General features: G+C 55.4%; 1 protein-coding gene across 27 annotated transcripts in view; it reads right to left on the bottom strand.

Moving 5' to 3' along the window:
* The window catches only part of NADSYN1 (NAD synthetase 1), a 37,353-nt gene extending 12,630 nt beyond the window's left edge, over positions 1-24,723 (bottom strand). For 14 of the 27 annotated variants that reach the window (XR_014836710.1, XR_014836709.1, XR_014836712.1 and 11 more), the window contains exons 1-10: positions 24,475-24,723; positions 23,526-23,586; positions 21,635-21,751; positions 17,901-17,954; positions 17,396-17,485; positions 6,699-6,750; positions 3,517-3,605; positions 3,260-3,377; positions 2,430-2,561; positions 595-669 (exon numbers count right to left, since the gene is read on the bottom strand). Coding sequence is in view for 12 of the 27 variants with exons in the window: in XM_021082640.2 (XP_020938299.2) it covers positions 595-669; positions 2,430-2,561; positions 3,260-3,377; positions 3,517-3,605; positions 6,699-6,750; positions 17,396-17,485; positions 17,901-17,954; positions 21,635-21,751; positions 23,526-23,586; positions 24,475-24,559 (873 nt within the window). In the remaining 15 variants the exon portion in view is untranslated. Of the gene's footprint in view, positions 1-594; positions 670-2,429; positions 2,562-3,259; positions 3,378-3,516; positions 3,606-6,698; positions 6,751-17,395; positions 17,486-17,900; positions 17,955-18,802; positions 21,752-23,525; positions 23,587-24,474 lie in introns of all 27 variants that reach the window. The other 13 variants (XR_014836711.1, XR_014836717.1, XM_021082641.2 and 10 more) reach the window with 6 other exon arrangements.
* Between the last annotated feature and the right edge of the window lie 859 nt (positions 24,724-25,582).

A 25,582-nucleotide genomic window follows, 5' to 3' on the forward strand; every position in this document is an offset into this window, starting at 1 on the left:
CAGGCCTCCAACAGTTACACAATCGGCACACAACCCTGACGTCCAGTCCCAGGTGTGTAACAAGGGACACGCAAACATGTCCACACAAACACCTGGGCATGTATCCACAGCAGCACAATTCATCACACACAGAAACAGTCCAAATGTCCCTCAACAGATGAGCAGACGCCATGTGTTCTAGCCACGGTATGGAATATTACTTGGCCATGAAAAGGAATAAAGTACTAACTCACACTACAGCAATGGATGAGCCCCCAAAACACTGTTCTCAGTGAAAAAACTCAGATGCAAAGGGCCACATATTATGGGATTCCATTTATGTGAAATGTCCCAAATAGGCCAGTCCAGACAGACAACGCAGACTGTGGCTGCAGGGGGCTGGGAGCACTAAGGCGTCTAAGTTTCTTCCGGGTGCTGAGAATGTTCTGACACTGAGATGCTGCTGCTTAACTCCGCAAATACACCAACCCCCAGAATCATGTGCCAAAGTCGGTGAATTCTGTGGTATAGGAGTGATGTCTCAATGAAGCTGTTACTCAAAAAAATTCTCGGGTCTTTGATGAGGGTCCTGCGTGTGTGTCGATGGGCACTTACCGCCAGATTTCGAGAGGAAATCTCCGCCCTGTAGCTTCTGACGTCCTCCAAATCCAGCGTGGCCGTGAGGACTTCCTGCCGAAGGGAGTTTCAAGGGAAAATCGTGATTTCCTGTTTTGTTTTGTTTTTTCTTCCTTTTTTTTTTCTTTTCCAGAAAGAGAAAGCCTCCCGCGGCATATGGAGGTTCCCAGGCTAGGGGCTGAATCGGAGCTGTGGCCGCCAGCCTACACCAGAGCCACTGCAACGTGGGATCCGAACTGCATCTGCGACCCACACCACAGCTCACGGCAATGCCGGATCCTTAACCCACTGAGCGAGGCCAGGGATCGAGCCCACAACCTCATGGTTCCTAGTCAGATTCGCTAACCACTGCGCCACGACGGGAACTCCTTGTTTTGTTTTTTCATTCACATGTCTAATTTGTTTTCATAGTTGTACCCAATTGCACATGGTGAGTCACGCCTTCTAAGGCAGGGACTGGGGGCCCAGGGAGAAGGACTGGCCAGTGGTGCTGCCAGTCAAGCCCTTCCCTCTAGTCGCTGTCACCAGAACTTCTGTTGAATTGAAACACTTGCCAGCGATCCATTAATCACAGCACGGACACCGTTCCATCAATAAATGTCTGCTGGGGGCCTCAGGGAAAGTTTCTCTTTCCTTAAAAAGACACTTGGGGAGCAAGGGCCCTTTTTCTGCCTTTGAATGTAGCTACATGAAGATGGAATGGCTGGAGCTGCTGCAGCCATACTTTGACTATGAGGCAACTTAAAATGAAGCTCACCCCAAGGGAGGCCCAGCTGGAGAGTGACAGAGGGGTGGAGCCGGGGCCCCAGCAATAACACCTAGTTGGTCTGGACGTGCTGCCTGTGTTCTAGGAGGTGACACTTCATTGCCTTTGAACCCAGATGAGATGTGGGTTCTGCCACTTGCAACAAATAGCAGAAAAGAAAAAAGTTTTAACTCACAGATGGCATTCTTTTCTTTACGAAAAAAGTCCTAATCAAATTACGTTACTAGAAGATTGTACATTCAAGCTGTGCAGGGCAGCGAGCACTGTTTCTGAGCCCGGCTGGGGAACCGAGGACAGCTATGGCCCCTGCTTGGGCCACTGGACAGCTGCCTGTGCTAGGAAGGATGAGGAGGCTGTGGGTTCAATTCTCAGCTTCCCCTCCGCCCCTGTTGTCCTCTGCCTCTGCCCCTTCCACGTCCTGCATGCCCTCAGGGCTGTAGTGACACTTCTGAAATACACTGCACAGCTCATATGGACAGAAGGGGCCTGCCACTGCCCTCCTGCCTGCCCCCCCACCAACAGTTCAGTGACACCGAAGCATCCCCCAGAACCAGGCCTCCCCATCGAGGTCTCCAATCCTGCTTCCAGGATCTGGGGGAGGGGGGCAGGGCCCCACGTGTGCTGCCTTGACCTCCAGGAAAACCACACTGGCCCACCTGCAAGGCCCCCGCCCCACTCTGGTCCCTCGGACGAGCCTCCCCCAACCAAACGACCCTCTCACGCGGGGACCAGACACATCTCCGGCTTATATCCGAGGGGCGGCTTCACTTCCCGCCAACCATGGAATCCTTTTCTTCGAACAGGCCCCTCACATCCTCCCGGGGGAACCAGGGGTGCCCACCCTCCTGTGACTACACAGCGGGCTCCCCCCGCAGCGCCTGGCTCTCCCTCGGCTCCGTGTGCAGCCTGGGGGTGGGGGCTGCGGGGCGAGCCAAGGACGTGAAGAGGATGCAGGAGAACCGGCAGGGCCCCCCCATCATGGGGGAGAACAGAGGACATGCCTCCGAAGGAGAGACCCCCCCGCCACCGCGCACGAGCTCGCTCGTACCACGTCGTCCAGAGAGAACTGCGAGCCTTGGGCGAAGATGCTGCCGTTCATGGCTATCAGGGCGCAGCCGTCGTAGTAGAGCCGGTCCCCGTCGCAGCCCTTCTGATTGGCCAGCAGGTAAATCCCGCCGTTCTGGGAAACGCAGGGGACAGCGACGGTCAGCTCGGGTCTGCCACCTTCCCCTTCTTTTGGCCCGAGGTCAGGAAGCTTCAGCCCCAGCCCCTGTCCGCAGGCTGTGCAAAGACAATGCCCGCCTCCAGGGCAGCCCCTCAGCTGCAGGTCCTCGCCCTCCAGGGTCCCAGGCACCACACGAAGAGTGCCTGTCCACCTGCCAGTGAGGCAGGCGCGTCGCCTCCACCAGACAACAGAGGGGGGGCTTCAGAGAAGACAAAGCCCCAGGTCGCAAAGCTGAGATCAAACCGGCTCGGCTGAACGCAGCCTGGTCCCACGAAAGAGCAAACTCGGGCCACGCTGCCAGCGAGAGCAGCAGGCTCGTGGGCATTCCCCGGGCCCTGCTGTGGTGCCAACGGGCATGACGCCTTCCTGTCCCGAGACCAGTGTGACGTGGGGGAGCCCAGGAGCTGGACAGCTGGGGTGTGAGCCCAGGGGCCAGTTGACTGCCCGGTGCGGTGGGTGACAGCGGCCGCCTCACAGGGCGGTTTCGAGGGTTAAGTGACGTGAGGCAAGCGGGGCCCCGGGAGCAGAGTCCCCACGGCGGTCAGCACCGGCCGTAACCAGGAGCGCCGAGCATCCCGTGCCCAGGCTCCGCCCTGCGCCGGGCACTGGGCGCAGGAGTGTGAGGGGCCCGCCCTGGCATCCGCGCCACCCACCTTGGTGGTGGCCATGGTCACGAGGTCCACCCTGGCGTGGGCTTTGCGCAGCACGTGGTGGCTGCCCGAGGCGTTGGTGAAGATCTCCACACCGTCCAGGCCCATGTCCACGTGCGGGCTGCGGGCAGGGCGAGTGAAGGGGAGAGACCGGTGTCCCCAACCCGCCCCCCCAGCCCTGCAGGGCCAGGACAGTGCCCACCAGTCTCCCGGGGCCCCGCGAGGACGGGGCTCCAACGGCGGGGGGGGTGGTGGCTGACCTGTGGGGCGTCCAGAGTTCCTCGCAGACCTCACTCCCGATGCAGGTGTCCCGGGTGGAGAGCACGGCGTCCCCAAAGGGCACGGTTTCCTGCGTCGGGAGACGAGCGTGCCTGAGAACCCTGGGCTGCCCCGGCTGAGCCAGCACCCCCGACATCACCCCTGAGACGTGTGTGAAGCTGCTGTGTTCTTTCAAACCCTAAAAGAATCCTCCTCCGACCAGGAGCACTCCCAGCCCAGGGGCCAGCGCCAGCTGGTGTCTCCTCTGCTGATCTAGGGGCTTCGGTCACACCGTCCATCAGCCGGGAGCTCAGCTCGGGGCTGCAGCACCCCGTGACTCAGCTCCGTAAGTTCCCAGGGGCACAGATGCCAGCGAGCCCCTGGGTTCGGTGCCCTTTCAACACCATCTGTGCTCACTCCTTCCTCCCTTCCTCTCTCTCTTTCTTTTTTCAGGCTGTGCCGGTGGCATATGGAGGTTCCCAGGCTAGGGGTTGAATGGGAGCTACAGCTGCCGGCCTACACCACAGCCACAGCCACGCAGGATCCAAGCCGCGTCTGCAGTCTACACCACAGCTCACGGCAACGCCGGATCCTTAACCCACGAAGCAAGGCCAGGGATCGAACCTGCAACCTTATGGTTCCCAGTCGGATTCACCAACCACTGAGCCATGACGGGAACTCCTCATCTGTGCTCTTGAGGTCCTGCCCCATGTCAGAAATGACCCAACTGAGCCTTAGGAAACCCATGCCAGGCGACAGGTCTCTGTGCTCCGGGCAACAGGACGGGAGGCAGAACAAGGTGCCTGCATCTCCAATAGGCACATTTGAGGCCCTCAAGGGGCAGGAGCTTCCAGGGTGGGGACAGAGCTGCCCCCGAGGCTGCTGCCCAGGTCTAAGGAGGCCCCGAGATGACCGTGTGCTGACCTGTCACCAGGCGTGGAGCCCAACTTGGCACCTCCGTCCGGGAAAAAGTTCCAGGTGTGCTGAGACTTCACTCAGCCAAGGCATCACCCTGGGAGGCCTGGACCCTATCCCAGCATTCTTGGCGGGTGTCCTGATGTGGGTGTGTGTGTGTGTGTGTGTGTGTGTGTTCGAGCACATGTGTGTGAGAGAGAAACAGAGGGAGTTAACTCCCTTCATTGCCAAGGGCAAGAACTAAGAGGCAAACCTGGCGTTTTCTGCCCTCAGGCCTCATGCCACAGACACAGGACCCTGCGCTGGCCGTGCCGGGACCACTGTGCCCCCGCAGCCCCCGCAGCGGGCGCCTCCCAAACCTGACCACACAGGCAGGGCTGGAGAGCTGACCCCACCTTCCTGTGACAAGACCAGGGCTCGGAGCAACAGGATGCTCAATAAAGCACTGTGATGGGGGTGGGGGCAGTGACAGGCCCTGGACCTGAACCGCCCAGGCTGCAGCAGTGGCTGGGCTGGCTTTGCCCTGTTTCTTGAAAACACCAAGGAACTTCCGTCCACACTCGCCCGCGGCCAATTCGTGCAACTCGCTCCTAGCCATCGACACCAAAAGCGCCCTTCCACCTGCAGGCTGCCCCCTGCATCGGTTTGGGGGGGGGGTCCCTGGTGTGTTTTTAGGCTATGAAAGGGTCCTCGAGGAATGAAATGGGTGCCTCTTGCAGCCTGGGGTTGCTGCTGCGATGTCACACACACACACACACACACACACACACACACACACACACACTGCGTTCCGGTCACAACGATTTTAAATTGTTTTCCAGGTCACAACGATTTTAAATTGTCCTCATTGCTACAATGCATGGTCAGAGAAGTTTCCAGACCACCTGGGAGGTGGCCAGGCCTGGCTGAGCGGCCCCCACCCCGATCTCAGACATGTCCACCCCTCACGGCCATGCGGGAGGCACAGGCCTGAGCTGGCCCCCCTGAGAGCCTCTCAAGAATCAGAAGCCAGAACTGGAAGCCCTGACTTGATCTGGCTCCTGAAGGGAGGTGACCTCAGCCTAGGGAAGTGAGAGGCAGAGGGAGAGCCCTGGCAGAAAGAGGAAGTAGCGGGGAGGCTAGGGGATGGGGAGAAGCGAGGGGACCCTCCCCCGCACCCTCCCCACCCCGCTCCGTCCACCCTGAGATCCAGATGCATCCCCGCCGACCCTCTCAACGAGAGTCTGTGTGTCCCCGGGAGCTCCTGGAGTGCAACAGTGAGGGGGGCAGAGACTTTGGTGTCCTGGGCTACACTGTGTGCGTCCCCCCAATTCATGGGCCGAAGCCCTGACGCCCAGGACCTCGGAATGAGGGTATATTTGGAGCTGGGCCTTTAAAGAGGAGATGAAGGTCAAGGGAGGTCACGGGGGTGGGGCCCTGATCCCCCAGGACTGGGGTCCTCAGAGGAAGAGGAAGTCAGGACACAGACACGCACAGAGGGATGGCCCCGCGAGGACACGGGGGGCAGACGGCCGTCTACACGCCCAGGAGAGAGGCCTCGGGAGGGACCCGCCCTGCCCGCCCCGGGGTCTGGGACGCCAGCCTCCGGGACGGGGGCCAGTGAGTGTCTGCTGTTTGGGCCGCCCTGGCTGTGGACTTTGCGACAGCAGCCTGAACAAATTAACGCACTTGGCAGCCAGAATGGAATGTCGAGCAGGAGTCAGAGAAGTCAGGGCCCCCATAAGGCCCGCTCCTTGCCCCTGGCTCTCAGCCACCTGCAGGTGGACAGCACAGGGTCCCAGCTGCCCCACCCCAGCAGCTTCCAGGAGGAGGCAGATGGACGAGGCCATCGGCTAAGGCTGCAAGGTCACAGCCCTTTAGGTCCAGCCAGCCAAGTTCATAGACAGGACAGATTTCAACGCTGAGTTCTCACAGAATAACAGGCAGCCACGTTAAGTCTTTCATGCGTGTTACAACTAGAAAGCCCCCAGACTCAGCTTCCTGGGCGGTCCCAAAGCCCAAGCCCCAGCCCAGCAGGGAAGAGGGCAGAAGGCCCCTCGCCAGGCTCCCTGCGCCCACCCCGCTGGGGGAGCCAGAGGAGAGGAGGGGGCGGGGACAGGAACAAGGTGCCCGGGGCCCACTCCGCCTTGTCCCGGAAATCGCCCCTTGGTTTGCAGACACAGGCCACGGTGACAGCTGTCACTTTGCCCCAGAGGGTCCAGCCCCCTGGCCCGCCCTCAGCCCAGCAGAGGGGCATCTTTGATGGAGAAAGAGTTTTCTTCTGACTCACCTGCTTCGTCAGGTCCTGAATCATCCGGGGGAGAAAATACTCCTCTGTTTGCCTGGAAAGGAAACACCGCAGATCTGAGGACCGTTTCAGAAAAAAGGCTGCACGGCCTCCAGAGACAAAGCAAAACTCACACTGGGGCTGAGAACAGAGCAGTCAAGGGGTCCCTCGTGCTGCACTCACCCCTTCAGTAAAAAGGAAAGTCTAGGGCCCCTCGGTGAGGTGCCCGGGGCCACGGGGCGGCGAGACGCCTGGCCCTCCGGTCCCCTGCCCCGCCCTCCCCGACGGACCGCATCGGAGAGGCTGGTGGGCGGTTATCTGTAAAGAAGCCCCCCAACCCGGAGAAATCCAGGTACCGTTCCTGACCAAAGTCACTGAATCAGAAAGGCCACAGAGCACGAGCCCACCCTGCAATGACGAGCCACCATCGTCACAGAAGTAACGGGGTTCCAGATCGTGCCCGAGGCACAGAGCGATGCCCACATTCTGAGACTCACTCCTTTGGTCCCACCTTCTTTTCAAGGTTCGCCCGAGTGCACGGAGCATTGCTGCTCACTGCTTCCCCACCCGGCGATGCTGGCGCACGTCCCCCCCCCACCCCCGACCTTGCACAGGGCGGTAGATGGCGGGCTGGTTGGGGGAGGGCACCGCGTCCCCTTCACTAGGTGACACCCAACTGTTCCCGAAGTGTTTCTTCCAGCACTGGTGCAGGGCTGTGCTCCTTCGCGTGGAACCCCTACCTTCTGCAGCTTTTTCCTTTTTCTGTTTGTTTTTTTAGGGCCACCCTCACAGTATATGGAGGTTCCCAGGCAAGGGGTCCAATCAGAGCTGTAACCGCCGGCCTACACCCCAGCCACAGCCACGCCAGATCGGATCTGCATCTGCCCGCCTATACCACAGCCACAGCAATGCAGGATCCGAGCCGTGTCTGCGACCTACACCACAGCTCAAGGCAACGCCGGATCCTTAACCCCCTGAGCGAGGCCAGGGATCGAACCTGCGACCTCATGGATGCCAGACACATTCATTTCTGCTGCGCCACGACGGGAACACCTACAGCTTTTTACCTTTACTAATCCGGTGGAGCAAAAAGCCAGCTCACTGTGACTCCAACTGACCTCATCCTGAGCTGGAACCGTGTTGAGCGCCTTTTCGCAGGTCGCAGGGCTGTCCCTCTGTGAAATGTCTATTGCTGTGTATTCTTTTACCTTCCTTTTTGTGTTTCTTTGCATTTTTTTCTTTTTCTTATTGACTCAGGAGTATGTATCTTGAACGACCATCTTCAGTCATTCAGCAAATACTGAGCGCTTACCACGGGTGCCTCTTCTCAGAACTGTCGGGAGACGTGTTGCTACAGTATTTTCTCAGCCTCTTTGCTGAAAACTCCGTCTTGTCCTGCTTTACTTTACCCCATCTTCCTGCTTGAAAAACAGTCGCAGTGCCGGTGAATGACTTAAGCTTAAGAACAAAGACCTAAAGACATAAGTTATCCATAGGGTCAGCTGAATGAGGACACAGTGCATTGGTCTAGGCACGCCCAGACCTGTGCAGATAGGCATGCTGTTTGCACAGCATGGTATGTCCTCTAAGGAGCAAGAAGAAGACGAGCCTCATGGCCCCAAGGGGTTTATGTGGGGTCAGCAGCAGCACAGGCATTAGCAAGAACCCAGGGGCAGACCTAGGCACCCCGGGTTGCTGCAGAAGCACAATGGTGATTCTCTAGAATGCTCCGCATAGAGAGCGGAGGCCAAGCTTCCTCCATGCAAATGACTGTTAAATGCCTAAAGGTCAGAATAAAAGCTTAATCAGCTACTGGGTAAGTGACTTTTAAAATAATAAAAACCTATATCCTGCACCCATAGCCCCCGCCTCACTCGCCCTCATCCTCAACAGCACAATAAGAGCAGTGGGGTTTCTTGAGGCGGGGCTCTTGGGCCCTGAGACCTTGAGTCCCCCGGTTCCCGCCTTTACTCAAGATCAATGTCTCTGTGTCTTGGTTTGTGTTCACTTTTTCTTAAGTGTCATAGCACCTGTTCTTCAGCCCGCACCTGCTGAGTGGGTCTTGGCACAGAACGAAGGGAAACCTGCCCTTTTTTTGGCCTCATCCATGACAGGAGGAAGTTCCCGGGCCAGGGATTGAACCGATAACACAGCAGGGACAACCCTGGATCCTTAACCGCCAGGCCACCAGGGAACTCCAGAACCGAGGAAAACAACCGTGAGCACGGATGGCGTGTCTCACGGGCCAGGCACTCAATGCTCTACGTCACCGAAGCACGTCCCTCCAAAACCACAGCCTGGGAGACGGCTGCTAGAATTATCCCTTAGGTGCAGAGAAGACAGGCCTCCTTGAGGGCCCCAAGTTGCTCAGCGGGGAAGCAGCAGAGCCGGGGTCCAGCTGAGGCCGCTCGGCATCAAGGTTCTGACCTCTCCGTCCCACCCGTCGGTGAAGGGGACAGGTGCGCCTGCTCTGTGAGAGCTGCAAACTGTTCCTGCGCCCGTGGCAGTGCTGTCTTTGGATGCAAAGTTCTTGCGGTGGAATTTGCCAGCCTTTTAACGTGTGGTTTGCCCTTTCTGTGTCTTGCTTTCCTGCCCAGGGTTACAGAGAAATCCTGATATTACCTTCTAAAAGCTCTCCAGCTGGATTTGTCGTGGGTGCCTGTTTGATTCTTCCCGAGGTGTTTTTGGCAGACAATTGTGTGAGGCAGGGACTCCTCTGACGTCCTTTCTTTCCCCAAGAAATCGAGTGGCCTACCCTTCGCTCCAGGGACCTGCAGTGTCCTCATTGTCACCAACCAGACAACCCCACAGGCAGGAGAGGGTTTCCTTTAGACCGCGTGCCGACCACACAGCAGCTTAACTCCTGGGACGCAGGCGGTAGGTTCGTCTGTTTTTCCTCTCTCTTTATTCCGCCTCCTCTTCTGGTCTTCGCTGGCCTTCTTAGTTATCTGGGCCTTCCCCCTTTCACTGAGTGATTAGAATCAATCTACCGGGAGCCGCTCCCGCCAATTCAGCAACCCTGGGGCGGGGCGGTAGCAGGGGAAGCCTCGGATCTGTATCAGAAATGTAGGTGACAATTGAACGTGAACCTGTGTCCCCGAGAGTTAGAATCTGATGGCGGACAGGAGGAATTCCTGAACTTGTCTTATTTTAAAGGAGCAGAAGGGGAGCAGCTTGTAACCCTCCCAGCTCCTCGAAGCCCAACTGTTCCATGGGAACTTGGCATCAGCTCTTGGCCAGTGTGAGCCGGCTAAAGCTGGTTGCACCCACCAGGCCTAAAACCGGGCTTCCGCAGGTGTCTGACAAATGGCCTTCTGATGTGGGAGCGCCGGGACCCCGCACCCTCAGGTCACGCTCCTATTTGAACACGCAGAAGCGTGCACTAGACGTGCACAGATCACCGGCTACCCTCCTTGCCCCAGGCCCCCACCCTGCTCACCCCATAAACAGCCCAAGCCCCTTGCCTTCAGGGAGGGGGGTCTGAGCCTGTTCTCCGTCTCACTTGGCTGCTTTGTGAATAACCCCTTTGTCTGCTGCAGCCTTAGCCTCTCAGCATTCAGCTCGCTGCCATGAGCATCAGGCACATGGACCTGGTTCAGGAACAGATTGGGGGTGGGGGGGCAGCCGGAAGGTCAGTTGCGACGAACTTTCTGCCCGTGGTGCGCTGGTCCCTTGCTGGAGCCTGTGGATGAGTCCGAGCAGCTGTGGGGACGGCTCGTCCAGACACCGGCCCTGCCGCGCTTTTCTGGCCACGCGCCCCGCAGACCACGGGCCCTGGAGCAGGGTTTTGCTTTATGGCTGAGAAACAGCTTCTGGGTCTGGAAGGCGTCTTTTGGGTGAGTAACCTCGTGACACACCAGCTGTGCCTACCCTGTCTGACATCTTGTCCAGACGGTGGGCGACTCTGGTGAGAATGTGGGTTGGAGGCCAGCCCGAGAGGGCAGAGACGGGTCACAGTTGCTGAGCTGCTCGGAACCGGGGTTCAAGCCCTAAGCTTCTGGTTGCTTGGCTCTGGCCTGGGGCATCTCTGCCGGGGCCTCGTTTGCCCTGTCTGTCTCTGTCTGCTTGTCCTACCCCTGAGGTCTCGGTGGCCAGAGCAAAACTCCTCTGGGAATTGACCTTGTCAGGGTCTTCGGACTCCGAGGAAAGGGGCTCCGTTCCCTCCAGGCCTTTGAGACGTTTCCAGGTGAATGGGGGTGCAGGGCGATGTTGGGGCCTCTGCCAGTGATGTGCCGTGGCCTCAAAGGGGTCCCCGTTTACCAAAACCCATCCTTTCAGACTTCCGCTGCTCACCGCAAAGCAATGGGCAGGGCTCCGTGTCTGGGGCGCGTCTGAACCTTCTTGACTGGACAGTTCTGCCAACACGCAGTCAGGACCGAATCAGGACACGTAGAAAGGTTTTATTGCTGCAACCGCCTGGAGGGGAAACCCCTCCAAAACAGGAAATGGTGACTTGATCCCCCCACCCACCCCCGGCAGCTTTTCAGGCTGTATTCTCTAAAACTGGGCAACTTCAGGAGTTCCCGTCGTGGTTCAGCGGTTGACGAACCCAACTAGTATCCATGAGGACGCGGGTTTGACCCCTGGCCTTGCTCGGCGGGTTAAGGACCCAGCGTGGCTGTGAGCTGTGGTGTAGGGCACAGATGTGGCTCGGATCCTGCACTGCTGTGTCTGTGGTGCAGGACGGCAGCTGCAGTTCTGGTTCGACCCCTAGCCTGGGACCTTCCGTGTGCCACAGGTGCAGCCTTAAAAAGCAAACAACAAAAACAACCGGGCAGCTTTCAATTGTGAACCCCAATTATTTTTTTGGTAACGCCGTGTGGTCACAATATTCTTTAGCCTCGAGAGAAAAATGCCCACGATGGATTGTTGTTTTTGTCTTTTTTTGGCCATGCCCTCGACACGCGGACGTTCCTGGGCCAGGGATTGAACTGGTACCACAGCAGCAACCTGGGCCTCAGCAGCAACAATGCCAGATCCTTTACCTGCGGAGCCACTGGGGAACTCCAAGGTGGGGCTCTCCTGACATTCCAAAACTGCTTTCTGCATATGCAGATAGAGAAATGTAACTTGACAAAATATATTTTCAAAACTCCGACTCTAAGGAAACAAGTCCTCCTGGAGGAACTTGCTTTGTCCCCCTCCTTTGTGATGTAGGTTCTCCCAGGGGGTCTCAAACGACACCGACAGCAGGATGAGACGAAACCAGCAGTGAAGACGGCTGACCCAAGACCCTGGGCCAGGCCCGTAAGGCCCACGCTACGGAGTCAAACACACTGTTTCGACCAAGTGCTTGTCTCCCTGTCAACACCAACACTTATTGCCCCCAGTGTTCTGGATGGAAAGGAAATTCTCTAGTAAACGTGTCGCAGCGTTTAATTACTCATGATATTATCACTTCTAAAAGCTAAAAGCACATGCAAAATGCTTGTGTGACTGTCTGGTACAACGGATAAAATGCACAGCCTATAAAATGTTTCCTTGCTAACATACTCTGTGCCTGTTCACTATGTCTGATTAGTTTCTCCCTGTGTGGGTAACTGGGCAAATCTACCTACCTATGAAAATAGAAGGCCTAAGGACGTGATGGACCCAGGGCACACAGTAACCTCTCTGGCATCGAGGGACACATATTTTGATCATTAATGCTTTCTATCAAAAGATTTGCAATCAAAAGGGGAAAATGATGGGGGAAATTTTCACATATTGAGGTACAGCCGAGTCATTCTGGTTTATACATGATTTAACCTCAACGTTATGCTAACCAGAACAACCTGTTTTGTGGCCTATCCAACATGTGCTGTACATCTGCTTTAACCATTAGGGAAAATAACACATTTAAAAATCAAAATAGAGGAAGAAAAAAAGAAAAAAAAATGAATGAATATTAAAAAAATCAAAATAGAGTAACTGTGGTTCAGACAACCAAAAACTGAGCTGGGTGGCCACTGTGGATGTGGCTTCAGACACATTCCTGTATTACTGAGAACCTGAATTTTCTGAACTGTACCAGACTCAAGGACACCATCAGCTGTTCTCAAAACAGTATCTTCCAGCAGCTACCAACTGCAACCTTATGGTGTCAAGGTCTCCTTTTATAGCTGTGAATTTTTTTTTTTTTTTTTTTTTTTTTTTTACCTTAGGAATGGCAGGAAATGAGACAGTTCAAGTCATAACCTCCCACCAGAGGGCTTTAGATTCTTTAGCCAGAATGGTGGCAACAAAACACTTTAGATCATATTTTACCAGGGGGGGGGAAAAAAAAGAGGCCTATTTGTAGTAGCCAATTGCTCCTGTTGTATATACAGAAGTTAAAATCTACTAAGATAAAATTATTCAAAAGGTGACTCAGCCTCAACAAGTGTTATCACAAGAACCTAGATTTGATCTTTTAGGAAATACCTTACGGATCCCAGCAGAAATAAGGTCTATGTTTGAAGGATTGTTAAACTGGGTTTAGCAATAGAACACATGTTGTTCTATGTGTGCTAGGGTTTATATCCCTTTTTTGTCATTAACTCTTTACTTCCTATTTGTCTCATATCCTTAAGCCCAAAGCCTTGTGCTCCTCTCAAGATTTGTGAGTATTTGCAGTCAAATTTAATTTTAATTTTTATTTTTTATTTTGTCTTTTTGCCATTTCTTAGACCACTTCTGCAGCATATGGAGGTTCCCAGGCTAGGGGTAGAATCGGAGCTGTAGCTGCCAGCCTACGCCAGAGCCACAGCAACGCGGGATCCGAGCCGTGTCTGTGACCTACACCACAGCTCACGGCAACGCCGGATCGTTAACCCACTGAGCAAGGGCAGGGACCGAACCCGCAACCTCATGGTTCCTAGTCGGATTCGTTAACCACTGCGCCATGACGGGAACTCCTGCAGTCAAATTTAAAAACAATTTTCTGGGAGTTCCCAATGTGGCGCAGTGGAAACAAATCTGACTAGTATCCATGAAGATGTGGCTTTGAGCCCTGGCCTCGCTCAGTGGGTTAAGGATCTGGTGCTGCCATGAGCTGTGGTGTAGGTCACAGATGCGGCTCGGATCCGGAGTTGCTGTGGCTGTGGTGTAGGCCAGCAGCTGCAGCTATAGCTCTGATTCCACCCCTAGCCTGGGAACCTCCATATGCCGTGGGGAGGGCCTAAGGCAAAAAAAATGGTTTCACTCCTCAAACCCTGGTGAGGCCTACATTCCTCTTCAGGAGGAAGTAGGCAGAGTGGTCACTGACCCCTTTCCTCAAGACTGAGGAACAATCCGCATACGGGAGGGCTGAAATCGTGCCCTCTCTGGGTAACAGAGGCTGAGGGCTAACAGGAATTCTTGACTTTGCCTGGCAGAACAGCAGGTCAGGGGACAGCTCATTAAAACCCCTCTGCTTGTAAACTGCCTTCACTAATTTAGCGCCCTAGTTATTTTTTCTTTTTTCAAACCTCTCTTTAATGGCATGCATCCCCACCTTCACACAGCCCAGTTGTTTTGCAAGGACATGCAGGTTGGCTCACTGGTTACCAGGGAAACCGGCAGAGGGGCATGCCCCCAGCATCCCCATGAGAAACTGTCACGGGGAGATGCTCAGATTTAAAGATGAGAACAGTCACTAACTGGTGGGGCTGGGGCGGGTACGTAGGCAGTGACAGATTAGGCTCTATGATTGAAAGGGAAGGTTGGCCAGGTAATTAGGGCGTAGGGGAGGCAAGGACTGGTCCAGCAGGGTACATGAAAGGAGCATGAGAACAGCCATCACGCAGCTCAGACCTCAGCATCTCAGCATTTGGTCTGCTGCAAGCTGGACAAAGGGACCTGGTTTGGTAACAGATCTGAGACTGGAGACTGCAGTGGGGGCTGAGCTCTGAACCTAAGGCATCTGAGGCTACCTCCAGGTAGACACTGCCAGGACCGAATTAACTGCCCGGTGGCGGCAGAATCCTAGAAAGCAGCTGGAATGTGATCTTTGAGCAAATGAGTGACTGACAGGAAGGCTGAGCAAATCCAGGAGGGAGAAAAGAGAGGTCCCAGAAACTCTGACGGGGAGGGGGGCCAGCTGTGCAGCGAGGTGGGGGGGCTATAGACAGACTGGTGCAGGAAGTGCCCTTATGCCTGATGGGGGGAACGCTGGGTGAGAACAGAGATTAAAAGGAAGGAACTTGACACTGGTCAACTCCAGGCAGGAGGAACATGTGGCCAGACACGGATTCAGAACACACTCTGCAGCTCAGCCGTGAACTTGTCCATTGGCCCATCATGAAACACTGAGCTGTGACTGGTTAGAGAGAAACAGCGAGACCCTGAGAGGCGTCATCCCCCCCCCAAGACACTGCGCCAGGACTCAGCTGCCGTTTCAACCCCTCCGAGAAACGTCAGCTTTGAACAGTCACTGTGACACTCCCTGATGACACTGGGGAGGTGGGGTCAGCGTGATGTCGATGCTGCTGTCCTCCCCCCCAAAGAAGAGGGTCGGCCTGAACCACCCGTCCCTCCCCTCCTGCCCTTGTTCTTGTCCTGCCCTCCTTCTGCATCCCGTACACCCGTCGGGGTGCCCTTCCCTTTACAGTGGGAGGCTGCCCGGCTCCTGAACCACTGCATAAAGCCAAGGGGGTCTTCCACCTGACCCAGATGGATTTTCATTTTTTAAGAAACCCAGAAAACTGTGAAATGTCCGTCTTAGGAAGAGGAGATGCAGAAAAACTAACAGCGAGCGCTTGAAAGTATGCCAAACCCTGGCCTCCCAGAGCAGGAAACCAGGAAATGGCAATGTTTGCACATTTAGTTAGAAATACTGAGGCAGAATGCAGAGGTTATGCGGGGAAGGGAGAAAAATGGGAAAGGAAACGGAGACAGCTTCAGGGAGCAGGGCTCGGAGACGGGGGCAGACGAGGAGAGTCTGTTTGTTTTTCGTCATCTGCTCACAGGATTATTTCTGACTTATGAAACCATGTTATTATATAAAAGAGCCGACGGTTTGTACTATATAAAGGAATGAATCATTGCGTGAATCTCAAAAGCATCATGGTGAGCAAAAGAAGTCCGTTATGAGAACACGTACAGGTGTCACTCCGTTTGCATGACATCTAAGACAGGACAAGACGAGCCTTGGGGCTCAGCTGGCAAGAGCTGTGGTGCCGCGGAAATGGCTTTAGCTTCTGTATGGTGTGACTGCTCCAAGGCACACGACTGTCAAAAAGAAAGCACCCAGGAGTTCCCACTGTGGCACGAGGGGTCAGTGGCATCTCTGGGCCTCGGGGATGCAGGTTCAATCCCCGGCCCAGTGCAGTGGGTTAAGGCTCTGGCGTTGCTGCAGCTGTGGTGTGGGTCACAACTGTGGCCTGATCTGATCCCTGGTGCCGGAACTCCAAATGCTGAGGCGTGGCAAAAAAAGGAAAAAGAAAGAAAAAAGGAAGGAAGGGAGGAAGAAGGAAAGAAAATGAAAAGAAAAAAAAAAAAAAAAAGAAAGCACCTAAAATCTGCATATTTCATTGCATGTTATCTACCTCACTTAAAAAACACGATTTGACACAACACTCCTAACGATACAGAGAATTTCAGCCATACGATGACTTGATAATATACCATTCGTACATTTAAAGCCATCCGGGCACAGAAAAAAATTTTTTTTTTTTAATTTTTAACTAACATAATACTGGCGTCTGAATCTAGAAAAGAGAAAGAAATTCTGAGTAAATACGAACACGTGGAATCAAAGCTTAATCCATCACATCCGTTTGGCGTCCATGGAGACATGCAAAGACGTTACGTTCAGCTCAACACAGGCTGAAAAGACGTCTGATCAGTGCAACATCCATTTGCCATTAATTTTAAGGCCCCAAAGCGAAACTAATAAAGGATGGATACGAACGCCAAACCAAAGGCAGAAACAGGCAGAGCTCCCCGAGTCAAGTCGGGGAACAGACAAGACATCTGCTCCAGAAATGAGCTAGGATATTGTTCTAGAGGTGCTGGCCAGCAAGCGCTGCTTTGAAAACGGACTGAGAGATGGAAGTATCGGAAAGAAGCAAAGGTAGTTACATGTTATATAATTTCTACTTGGAGAGAAACAAAGAGAACCCAGGAAATCAGTAGAATAAGGACCAGGTGCAGCAAGACTACAGGAAGGAGGCCAATGGCAAAAGCAACACACACAATCCTAAGCTCTTTCTACATAAGAATATTAACCACTTAAAATATCATGTTAAAGGTTCCTTTTGCAACAGCAGCAACCGTGAATAAACAGAAATAACTGTGAGAAGAATATACAGCAACCAGGGACAGTGCTGTCCCCGGGGGACACTTGGCAATGTCTGGTGACATTTTAAATTGTCACCAATGGACACAGGTACCTCGCCGAGGTAGGCCAGGGGAACTGCTGCACACCTCGGTGTGCCGAGGACGCCCCCTCCACCCCGACAAGAAAGATCCGGCCCCCAAGCCACAGGGCTGGAGTCGAGAAACCCTGATACACAGAGTCCGATGCAGGACGACTGATGAGCGCTGATGGGTGACCTTGAGCTGCAGCTGATAAACCGGCTGCGAATTCATCCGCAGCATCAAATCAGCCCCGTCTAAATGACAGTACTCCAGGGCAGGGACTTTGCCCCGAATTCTGGGCTGTGTCCCCCGCGACCTGCACAAGCTAAACACGGAAAGACGCTCCATGCACACCGAAGGGGCGGCCACAACCCAGGCCCCCGCGCGTCGGGCAGACTCACCGACTCCTGGACCACGGGGTAAACCAGCGCAGCTCCCGGTAGTTGCCCTCATTGGCCAAGGCCATCTTGGGTCTGATGAGCAGGATCTTCCTACAGCCGGGGGACAAGGCCACTCCTGAGACGAACACGCCCTGTGACAAGGAGCAGCCCCAGGGCCATCCACCCGGACTGTCAACGGGGGGCAGAGCCCCTAAGACCTGGCAGCGGGGCATGTGTGGGCAGCGGATGTTTAGGGACCACGAGGGGACATGAGAAGGCCGCCCTCCCTGGACTGACCTCCCGGTAACAGGGCTGTGGTCCCCAAACCCCACCCTGTGGCCTCGAATATCCACAGGTGTCAGCTGTGGCAGAGACCAGGAGAGGCGGTGCCCCTTGAGTCACCTGCCTGGAACACCAGCCCCGACCAAGGTGTTTCCAGAAGACGCCTCCCAGCCCTCGGGCCCCCGGGGCCGTGCCCTGAGCCTGGGCGGGGCAGGAAGGTCACTCTGCTGCCGGGGTCACCTACCTGTTGAGGAATATCACCCTGCAGTTGTACCGGACATTGCGGTGCATCACGGGCCTGCGGAGAGAGGCGCACACACGCTGGTCTGCAAGTGGAAGCCACACGTCTGGGGTGGGGTTTTTTTTTTTTTGGTCTTTTTGTCTTTTTAGGGCCACAGTGTGGCACATGGAACTTCCCAGGCTAGGGGTCGAATCGGAGCTGCAGCTGCCAGCCCACACCACAGCCACAGCCACGCCAGATCCGAGCCGCATCTGTGACCTACACCATAGCTCATGGCAACACAGGATCCTTAACCCCCTGAGCGAGGCCAGGGATGGAACCCGCATCCTCACAGAGACAACGCCGGGTCCCCAACCTGCTGGGCCACAACGGGAACTCATGTTTTTCTTTATTTTCTTTTTATTTTGAGCCCTTCCTTTCATGATCAGCGCTAGGATAACACGCCTCCAACCTCTGAGGCTGGAAAGTGGCTCGGCACCTTTCTCCTGGAGGAGAATTTGGAAAGACAGGTCTCAACGGTGACTATTCGTGATGTCACGGTATAACGGCTGTGTTGGGCGGAGCCTGCAGATCCAGATAAATGCGTGATCCAGGTGCCAAAAGAAGAGTATCCTTAACTTTGCTTGTTAACATTTTAAGTGTACAAAAAAAAAAAAAAAAGAAAAATCGGACTATACATTCAAGGCCAGCAGAGGGAAGCAGAACAAAGAAAACAAAAGACAAGGGGGCAAAAGAAAAGAAAGAAAACGGAGCGACCAGGAAACTTATTAAAGGGACAAAGTCAGTCCACGTGTCGGGCTGAGTAAAGGGCCCCCACCACGTCCCCGTCCTATTTCCGGAACCTGGGACTGTGTCACCTCCCCTGGCGAAAGCGACCTCGCCAACGTGAGAAGTAAGTTACGGACCTGAGGGGGGGATCATCTGGACTCTCTGGGTCCCACCATGACCCCAGGGTCCTTGCACAGAGAGGAGGAACCGTTGGAGGGGACGTGGTGATGGAAGCAGGGTGGCAGCGACGTGTCACTGGCTTTGATGATGGAAGGAGGGGCCTCGCGCCGGGATGTAGGCGGCCCTAGAAGCCAGAAAAGGCAAGAAAACCTGTCCTCCCCCAAGAGCCACCAGGAGCAGTGGCCCTGCTGACCCGCCTTAGACTCTGACCTCCAGAACCACACGACAGCAGGTCGGCGCCGTTCTGTGTTTTGCACGTGAGGTCATTTGCCACACAAGTTACAGGAAACACAGTGCCCATGTGAAGAAGTGTGACAACCACACGGACAGGCCGAGAGATGATCAGGCAAGTGACGTAAGTCAGACAAAGACAAATAGCATCTGAGATCACTAATTCGTGGAATCCAATAAAAAAAATATGATACAGAAGGGGAGGTCCCGTCATGGCGCAGTGGAAACAAACCCGACTAGGAACCATGAGGTTGCGGGTTTGATCCCTGGCCTTGCTCCATGGGCTAAGGATCCGGAGATGCCCTGAGCTGTGGTGTAGGTTGCAGACACGGCTCAGATCCTGCGTGGCTGTGGCTGGGATGTAAGGCAGCCGCTGTAGCTCCGATTCGACCTCTAGTGTGGGAACCTCCATATGTTGCGGGTGTAGCCCTAAAAAGACCAAAAAAAAAAAAAAAAAAAATTCGGAAGAGCTTGGTTACAAAACAGAAACAGACTCAGATTTTGAAACCAAACATGCGGTTCCCAAAGGAGAAGCACTGCGGGGAAGGACAAATTAGCAGCTGGAGATGAACACGTGTACACTTTGCGTAAAACAAATAAGTGACAGGGACACACTGCACAGCACAGGGCAATGGACGCAGGACTGCCAATAACCTACATGGGGAAAAGAATCTGGAAAAGCATGGATACACGTCAGTGTGTCACGGAGTCACTTTGCCGTAAACCTGAAAGGAACACAACATCGCGAGTTCCCTATACGCCAACAACATTTTCGAAAAAGAGTTACAACGAATGTGAACAAACTGGAAACACCTCATCTAGTCACTGCTTCAAAGAGACGCTCCTACGCAGGTGTCACGGTGGGTGCAGGGCTGAGGACAGACAGCAACCACGGCCACACTGCTTAACACTGAACTCGGGCCGCAGACAGAAACAGAAAGGCCCACCGGGGGCTTTGGTTACACAAAGCACATCACACACACACACACCCAGGCCAGAGTTCCTACCCACGTGACCCACACCTGTGGCGCCTACACCCTCCAGACTGACAGGCACACCTTGTTTTATTGCGCTCTGCTTTATCGTGTTTCACAGACGTTGCCGTTTTGTTTCTACAAACGGAAGGTGTGCGGCAGCCCGGCCTCGAGCACGTCTCTCGGCCGCATTTTTCCAAGAGCCTTTGCTCACGTCCTGTCTCTGTGCACACGTGGGTGATTCTCGCGATATTTCAAACCCTCCACCAGCCACCAGGTGATGAGCTGCGCAAGGGTCGGCTGCTAGTTAGCATTTTTCAGCCCTAAAGGACTTTTAAAGGAAGGTGGGTATCTGTGTATCCATCCATCAGACACAACGTTACTAAGCACCTAACAGACCACACAACCACAGAAGCACGAGTCCCACATGCGCCGGGAAACCAAAAACGCAGGACGCTCTCTCCGGCTCCATTCGCCTACTGTCGCGGTCTGGAACCGAACCTGCAAGGCCTCCGAGGTCGGCCTGTAAACCACGTGGACCTGCGCCTCTGGTGCCCACGCTGTGTGTGTCGGCACTTACGGAAGCTGCATCTGCGGAAACTACGCCATGGGGACCTCCGCCGTACACACCCGTGTATACGCACCTACGCCACGGGGACCTCCGCCGTACATACCCGTGTATAGGCACCTACACCACGGGGACCTCCACCGTATGTACCTGTGTATACGCACCTACACCACGGGTATACACACCTACACCACGGGGACCTCCGCCGTACACACCTGTGTATACACACCTACACCATGGGGACCTCCGCCGTATATACCTGTACATACGCACCTACACCACGGGGACCTCCGCCGTATATACCCGTATATACGCACCTACACCCAGGGACCTCCGCCGTGTATACCTGTGTATATACACATGGTATATACACATCTACACCTATGGTCCTCCTCGATGTCTACCTACACCCTATCCACCTGGACTGACGGAACCTAGAGTCACGGACCTACAGCTACAGCTCTCTACTGTACACACCTATACCTTATACATCCACAGCTATGGGACCCACAACTATGGGCCTCGTCTGTACACACCCCCACCACATACACCCAGACTGACGGAAGCTGCGTCTATGGAACCTCCACCATGGGCATACATACCGTGGAAGCTGCAGCTATGGACTTCCATCTATGGAACCTACACCGTCTGGAACGCTATGGCCAGCCCGTCAACATGGAGGGATGGGGAACCATCCAGAGACTCACCATGAAGTAAAGAAAGGGCTGTGTGTGTGATGGGAGGGCCTGGGCTCCCACTTGTGCAACGTGTGTCCCCACATGGCACAGGAGCTTCTGGAAGAACATACGCAAAATCTCCCAAGAGCTGCCTCCGCGGGGGGTATCGGCTGTCCGCAGGGTGAGGAGGGGGCAAAGCCCACTTCTCTACAGAGCCTTCCGGATCCCCGAAATGTGCAGCTTCCCCCTCCCTGACGCCAGGATGGCACTGGATGGCCCACGCCCTCGAACCTGCCTCTTTCCGCGCTCGCCTCCCCACGCGCTCACGCTGACACTCACATTCCCACGTCACAGATGATATCCTGAGTGACCGGAGATTCCAAAAGGGCAGCCAGGACCTGGAGCGAATGCAGGAGGGTGTCCGACTCATAATAATGGTCCCAGCATCCGTAGCCGCTGCAGAGGGAGGGAGCGGCCAGGTGAGGCCCTGAGCCACACCAGGTGGGCTGGGGGCGGGGCAGGGGCGCAGGGGCCAGTGGGATCAGAACACGCAGAGGTGCAACCCAGGCACGCTTCTCTTTATAAAGCCTCCCGGGAGAGTCTATCGTGAGCAGAGAAAAAAGAAAAGATGCTTCTTCTTGGAAATAAATGGCCTGGGCCCCATCCATGTCTCATGGTTTTCAGTTCCTATGAGAAATTCTTTTTCTTCCCCGACCCTTGACTTTTTTTTTTTTAAACTTTAATGTGGCCCAAATCACACTCATCTGCAAGAAAGGGATGCAAAGGAAGCAAAGCTGGACCAGAGAGAAACATCCCACAGGCAAAAGGACCGTGAGTAACTGTTCAAATGCCACCCCCACCGGACGCCCGAGGTTCTTTTTTTTTTTTTTTTTGGCTGTACCCACAGCACATGGAATTTCCCAGTCAGGGGTCAAACTCAAATCACAGCAGTACCCAAACTGCTGCAGTGCCAGTGCTGGATCCTTAACTTGCTGTGCCACAAGGGAACTCCTAGGATTACTTCTTTATTTATTTATTTATTTATTTATTTATTTATTTTTTTTGTCTTTTTGCTATTTCTTTGGGCCGCTCCCGCGGCATATGGAGGTTCCCAGGCTAGGGGTCTAATGGGAGCCGTAGCCACCGGCCTACATCAGAGCCACAGCAACGCAGGATCTGAGCCGCGTCTGCAACCTACACCACAGCTCGCAGCAACGCCAGATCGTTAACCCCCTGAGCAAGCGCAGGGATCGAACCCGCAACCTCATGGTTCCTAGTCGGATTCGTTAACCACTGCGCCACTACGGGAACTCCCCGAGGTTCTTGCTATTGTTCCTTAAGTCTGAAGCGGGCTGAATGGTGTCCCCTCAAAACACGTGTCCGTGTTCTAACCTCCAGAGCCTGTGGATGTGCCCTCATTTGGAAAAAGCATCTTTGGAAATGTGTTTAAGTGGCCTGGAAGTGATGGTGCAAGTCTTAGGCAAACTTTGCACACACGAACGCAACCCCCCAACCCGCCTTTGCCACCCTTATGCCTGGAAGGCGTGCCTCTCGGCCTCTGGTCCTGAGACGAGGGAGAGCCTGGTTCTTAGATGAGCGACCTGGAGTCAGGAGCTACCCCGTGAGGGATCCAGCTTCCTCTCCCTTCCTGTCCCTTCCTGTCCAGCTTCCTGTCCCTTCCTCTCCAAGGACAGATTCCTGCTTCAGAGGCCGTCACTCCCTTACCTCCCAGGCCACATGTGATAAAAAAAAAAACACCAGCCCAAGGCCTGACATCCAGCCACAGCTTTCCCTGGCCTCGCTCAGTGGGTAGGGGATCTGGTGTTGCCGTGGGCTGTGGGTAGGTCACAGACGTGGCTTGGATCCTGCCACGTGGTGCCATGGCTGTGGTGCAGGCTGGCAGCTGCAGCTCCAATTCAACCCCTAGCCAGGAAACCTCCATATGCTGTGTGTGCAGCCCTAAAAAAAAAAGAAAGAAAGCCGCGCAGACTGCGACGAGTCAGCTCCTTCATGAGCTCCGATGCTGCTCGACGTAGGAAGCGAGGCTCTCCCAGCCCTGCCGGGCCTGCTCTTGTTTGAGGGCACCAAGCGGGCCCACTCGGGTTTCTGAGGGTCCCGAAAAAGGGCCTGCATGTCTGAGGCCCTCAATACCCTCTCGGCCAAGAGGAGCTGACACAGACGCCTCTACCTGCCCGTCCTGGGGGGGGGTGTCTGTGTTCTCTGCTCTCACCATATTTCCAGCTCCGGTCCAAGCCTGTATTTTGCTCCTTTGTGTTTCGCAATTTCAATACCTACATGTACAAAGAGAGAGGAAGAGGGGCAACTTCAGCACCGCCAATGTGTCCAAAGGCGGACTCAAAACCGCAGCCGTGGGTGTCTTAAGAAACCAAAGGTCACCTCCCAGACCCTGCTGACAGCGGCGGGAGTGAGATCCAGGCAGGGCCTGCAGGGCTGACCTTTAGCACCAAGGGGCGGGGGAGGGAGGCCATGGGGTCACACCCTGGCGGGTTAATAACAGCCGATGCAGAAGATCAGGTGTGGGGAGGAAGCAGGACCCGAAGGCACCAGCAGGGGGCACCATCCAACTCGGGCAGCCCCCACTGCAGGTTTAGGTGTGAACAGTGCAAACTCAAAGAGGATGCAAAAAACGATAACTGCATGGCGACCCCACACACAGGACCACACCCCCGTCTCTGAGCTGGTGGGCTCGCCCCACCCCCTCCCTCTTTGGGTGGGTTTTCCTCAATGTCCACCCCCCAGGAAGGTCCTCAGGCATCAGGGACCCGCCCACCGTGGGCTTTTCTTCAAGACTTCCCCGCGGGGGCTTGGCCGCCCTCTCTCTCTCCCCTCACACACCTCTGGGCAGCTCAGCTCTCGAAATGCCACCAGAGACCCCAGGGATAGTTGAGGACAGGCTCGCCCCTCCCATCTCCACCTCCACGGCCTCACTCGTCTTACCGCGTGTCCATTCCTCGTGTCCCCAGGCACTGTTACCCACCCCCTATTCACAGGGACCTGGGCTCGTACAGCACGGACCTAGTCACGGTAAGATAGGGTATCTTATCTGTCCCCACGCCCCGGGCGACTTTCTCCAGAGCAAAACTGTCTGAGGGCCACAAGCAAGCCGGGCCGGCCAGAACGGACCTCCAATCCTCCTCCCCAGCCGCCCCCAGACTCACTCTTTAAAATCCTTTGCAAATTGCCCTCGAAGTCCAGGGCCCACTGGTTGAGCGCGCAGGTGGCCACGGTCACCTTCCGGCCCATCCTGGCTGCAGGAGCCCGCGCGAAAGGCCGGCCGGACAGCGAGTTTTTCTGTCCTAGCGAGAGTCGCTGGCGGGTCCAGCCCTTCCGGGTCGCCCCGCGGGATCGGGCCAGGCCTTGCAGGGACAGGACGGCGGCGTCACGCCCCAGGTAGCCCGGCCCCGCCCGGCCCCGCCCCGCCCCGCCCCCGGATCGCCCCGCCCCGCCCCCGGATCGCCCCGCCCCGCCGGGAGAGCGGAGACCCAGACAGGACCGCAGAGCTGGTGGCGTCAGGCCACGCCCCCAAATCGCCCGGCCGTGACCCCCAGTTCACCCCGCCCCGCCCACGAGCGCCCCTCACCGCCGCGCCTGCGCAGAAGGGCGCCCCACTGAAAGGCGTGTGCCCATGCGCAGCACGCCCAGCCCGCGCCGCCCCTACGCTGACCCAGGTGGGCGGAACTGTGTCGCCAGGTCCGGGAGAGCTGCCCACCGCCCCTGTTTTATTCACAGCTCCCTGCAAACTGCGTCGTAATGCCCTTGTGCAATTTGGGTGTTGCCTCTGTAATATTAGTTATGTTGGGTTCCTTTTTTCTGCACTTGGCATCCCGTGGGAGGAAGAAAGCGCTCGTGAACCGTTCATAAACAGAAGGACACTGAAGTTACTAGCAGCGTTGTGCCAGCACATACGCACTCACACCCACCCAGGCTTGCCTGCCAGGGAACATAGATGCGCAGCCTTACTCAGTATGATAACTGCGTGGTGTTATCATACTGATGACAGTGTTCTCTCCCGCCGCATTTGAACTTGTTCACTCCAGCGGTTTTTCAAGTTTCCTTTTCGCCTTCCAGCCTTTAGTTCCCTTAGGGTAGGAATCCATCCTTTCCCCACAGGAGCAAGTAGCTGGCTGACCATCCTGGATGGACAGGTCATCCTTTTCTCCCGGTTTGCAAGGCTGCCTCTGCCGCAGGTACGCGTTTTCAGACTTGTTTCGTTGATAAAGTCATCCTTGTTCGTGATGGAAAATTTGGAAATTTCGGAAAAGCACA

This window comes from Sus scrofa, chromosome 2 (assembly GCF_054392235.1).
Source record: "Sus scrofa isolate SSC_HxYL_T2T_F1_AM1 chromosome 2, Sscrofa_HxYL_maternal_Yorkshire_Landrace_v2.0, whole genome shotgun sequence".
NCBI lineage: Eukaryota > Metazoa > Chordata > Mammalia > Artiodactyla > Suidae > Sus > Sus scrofa.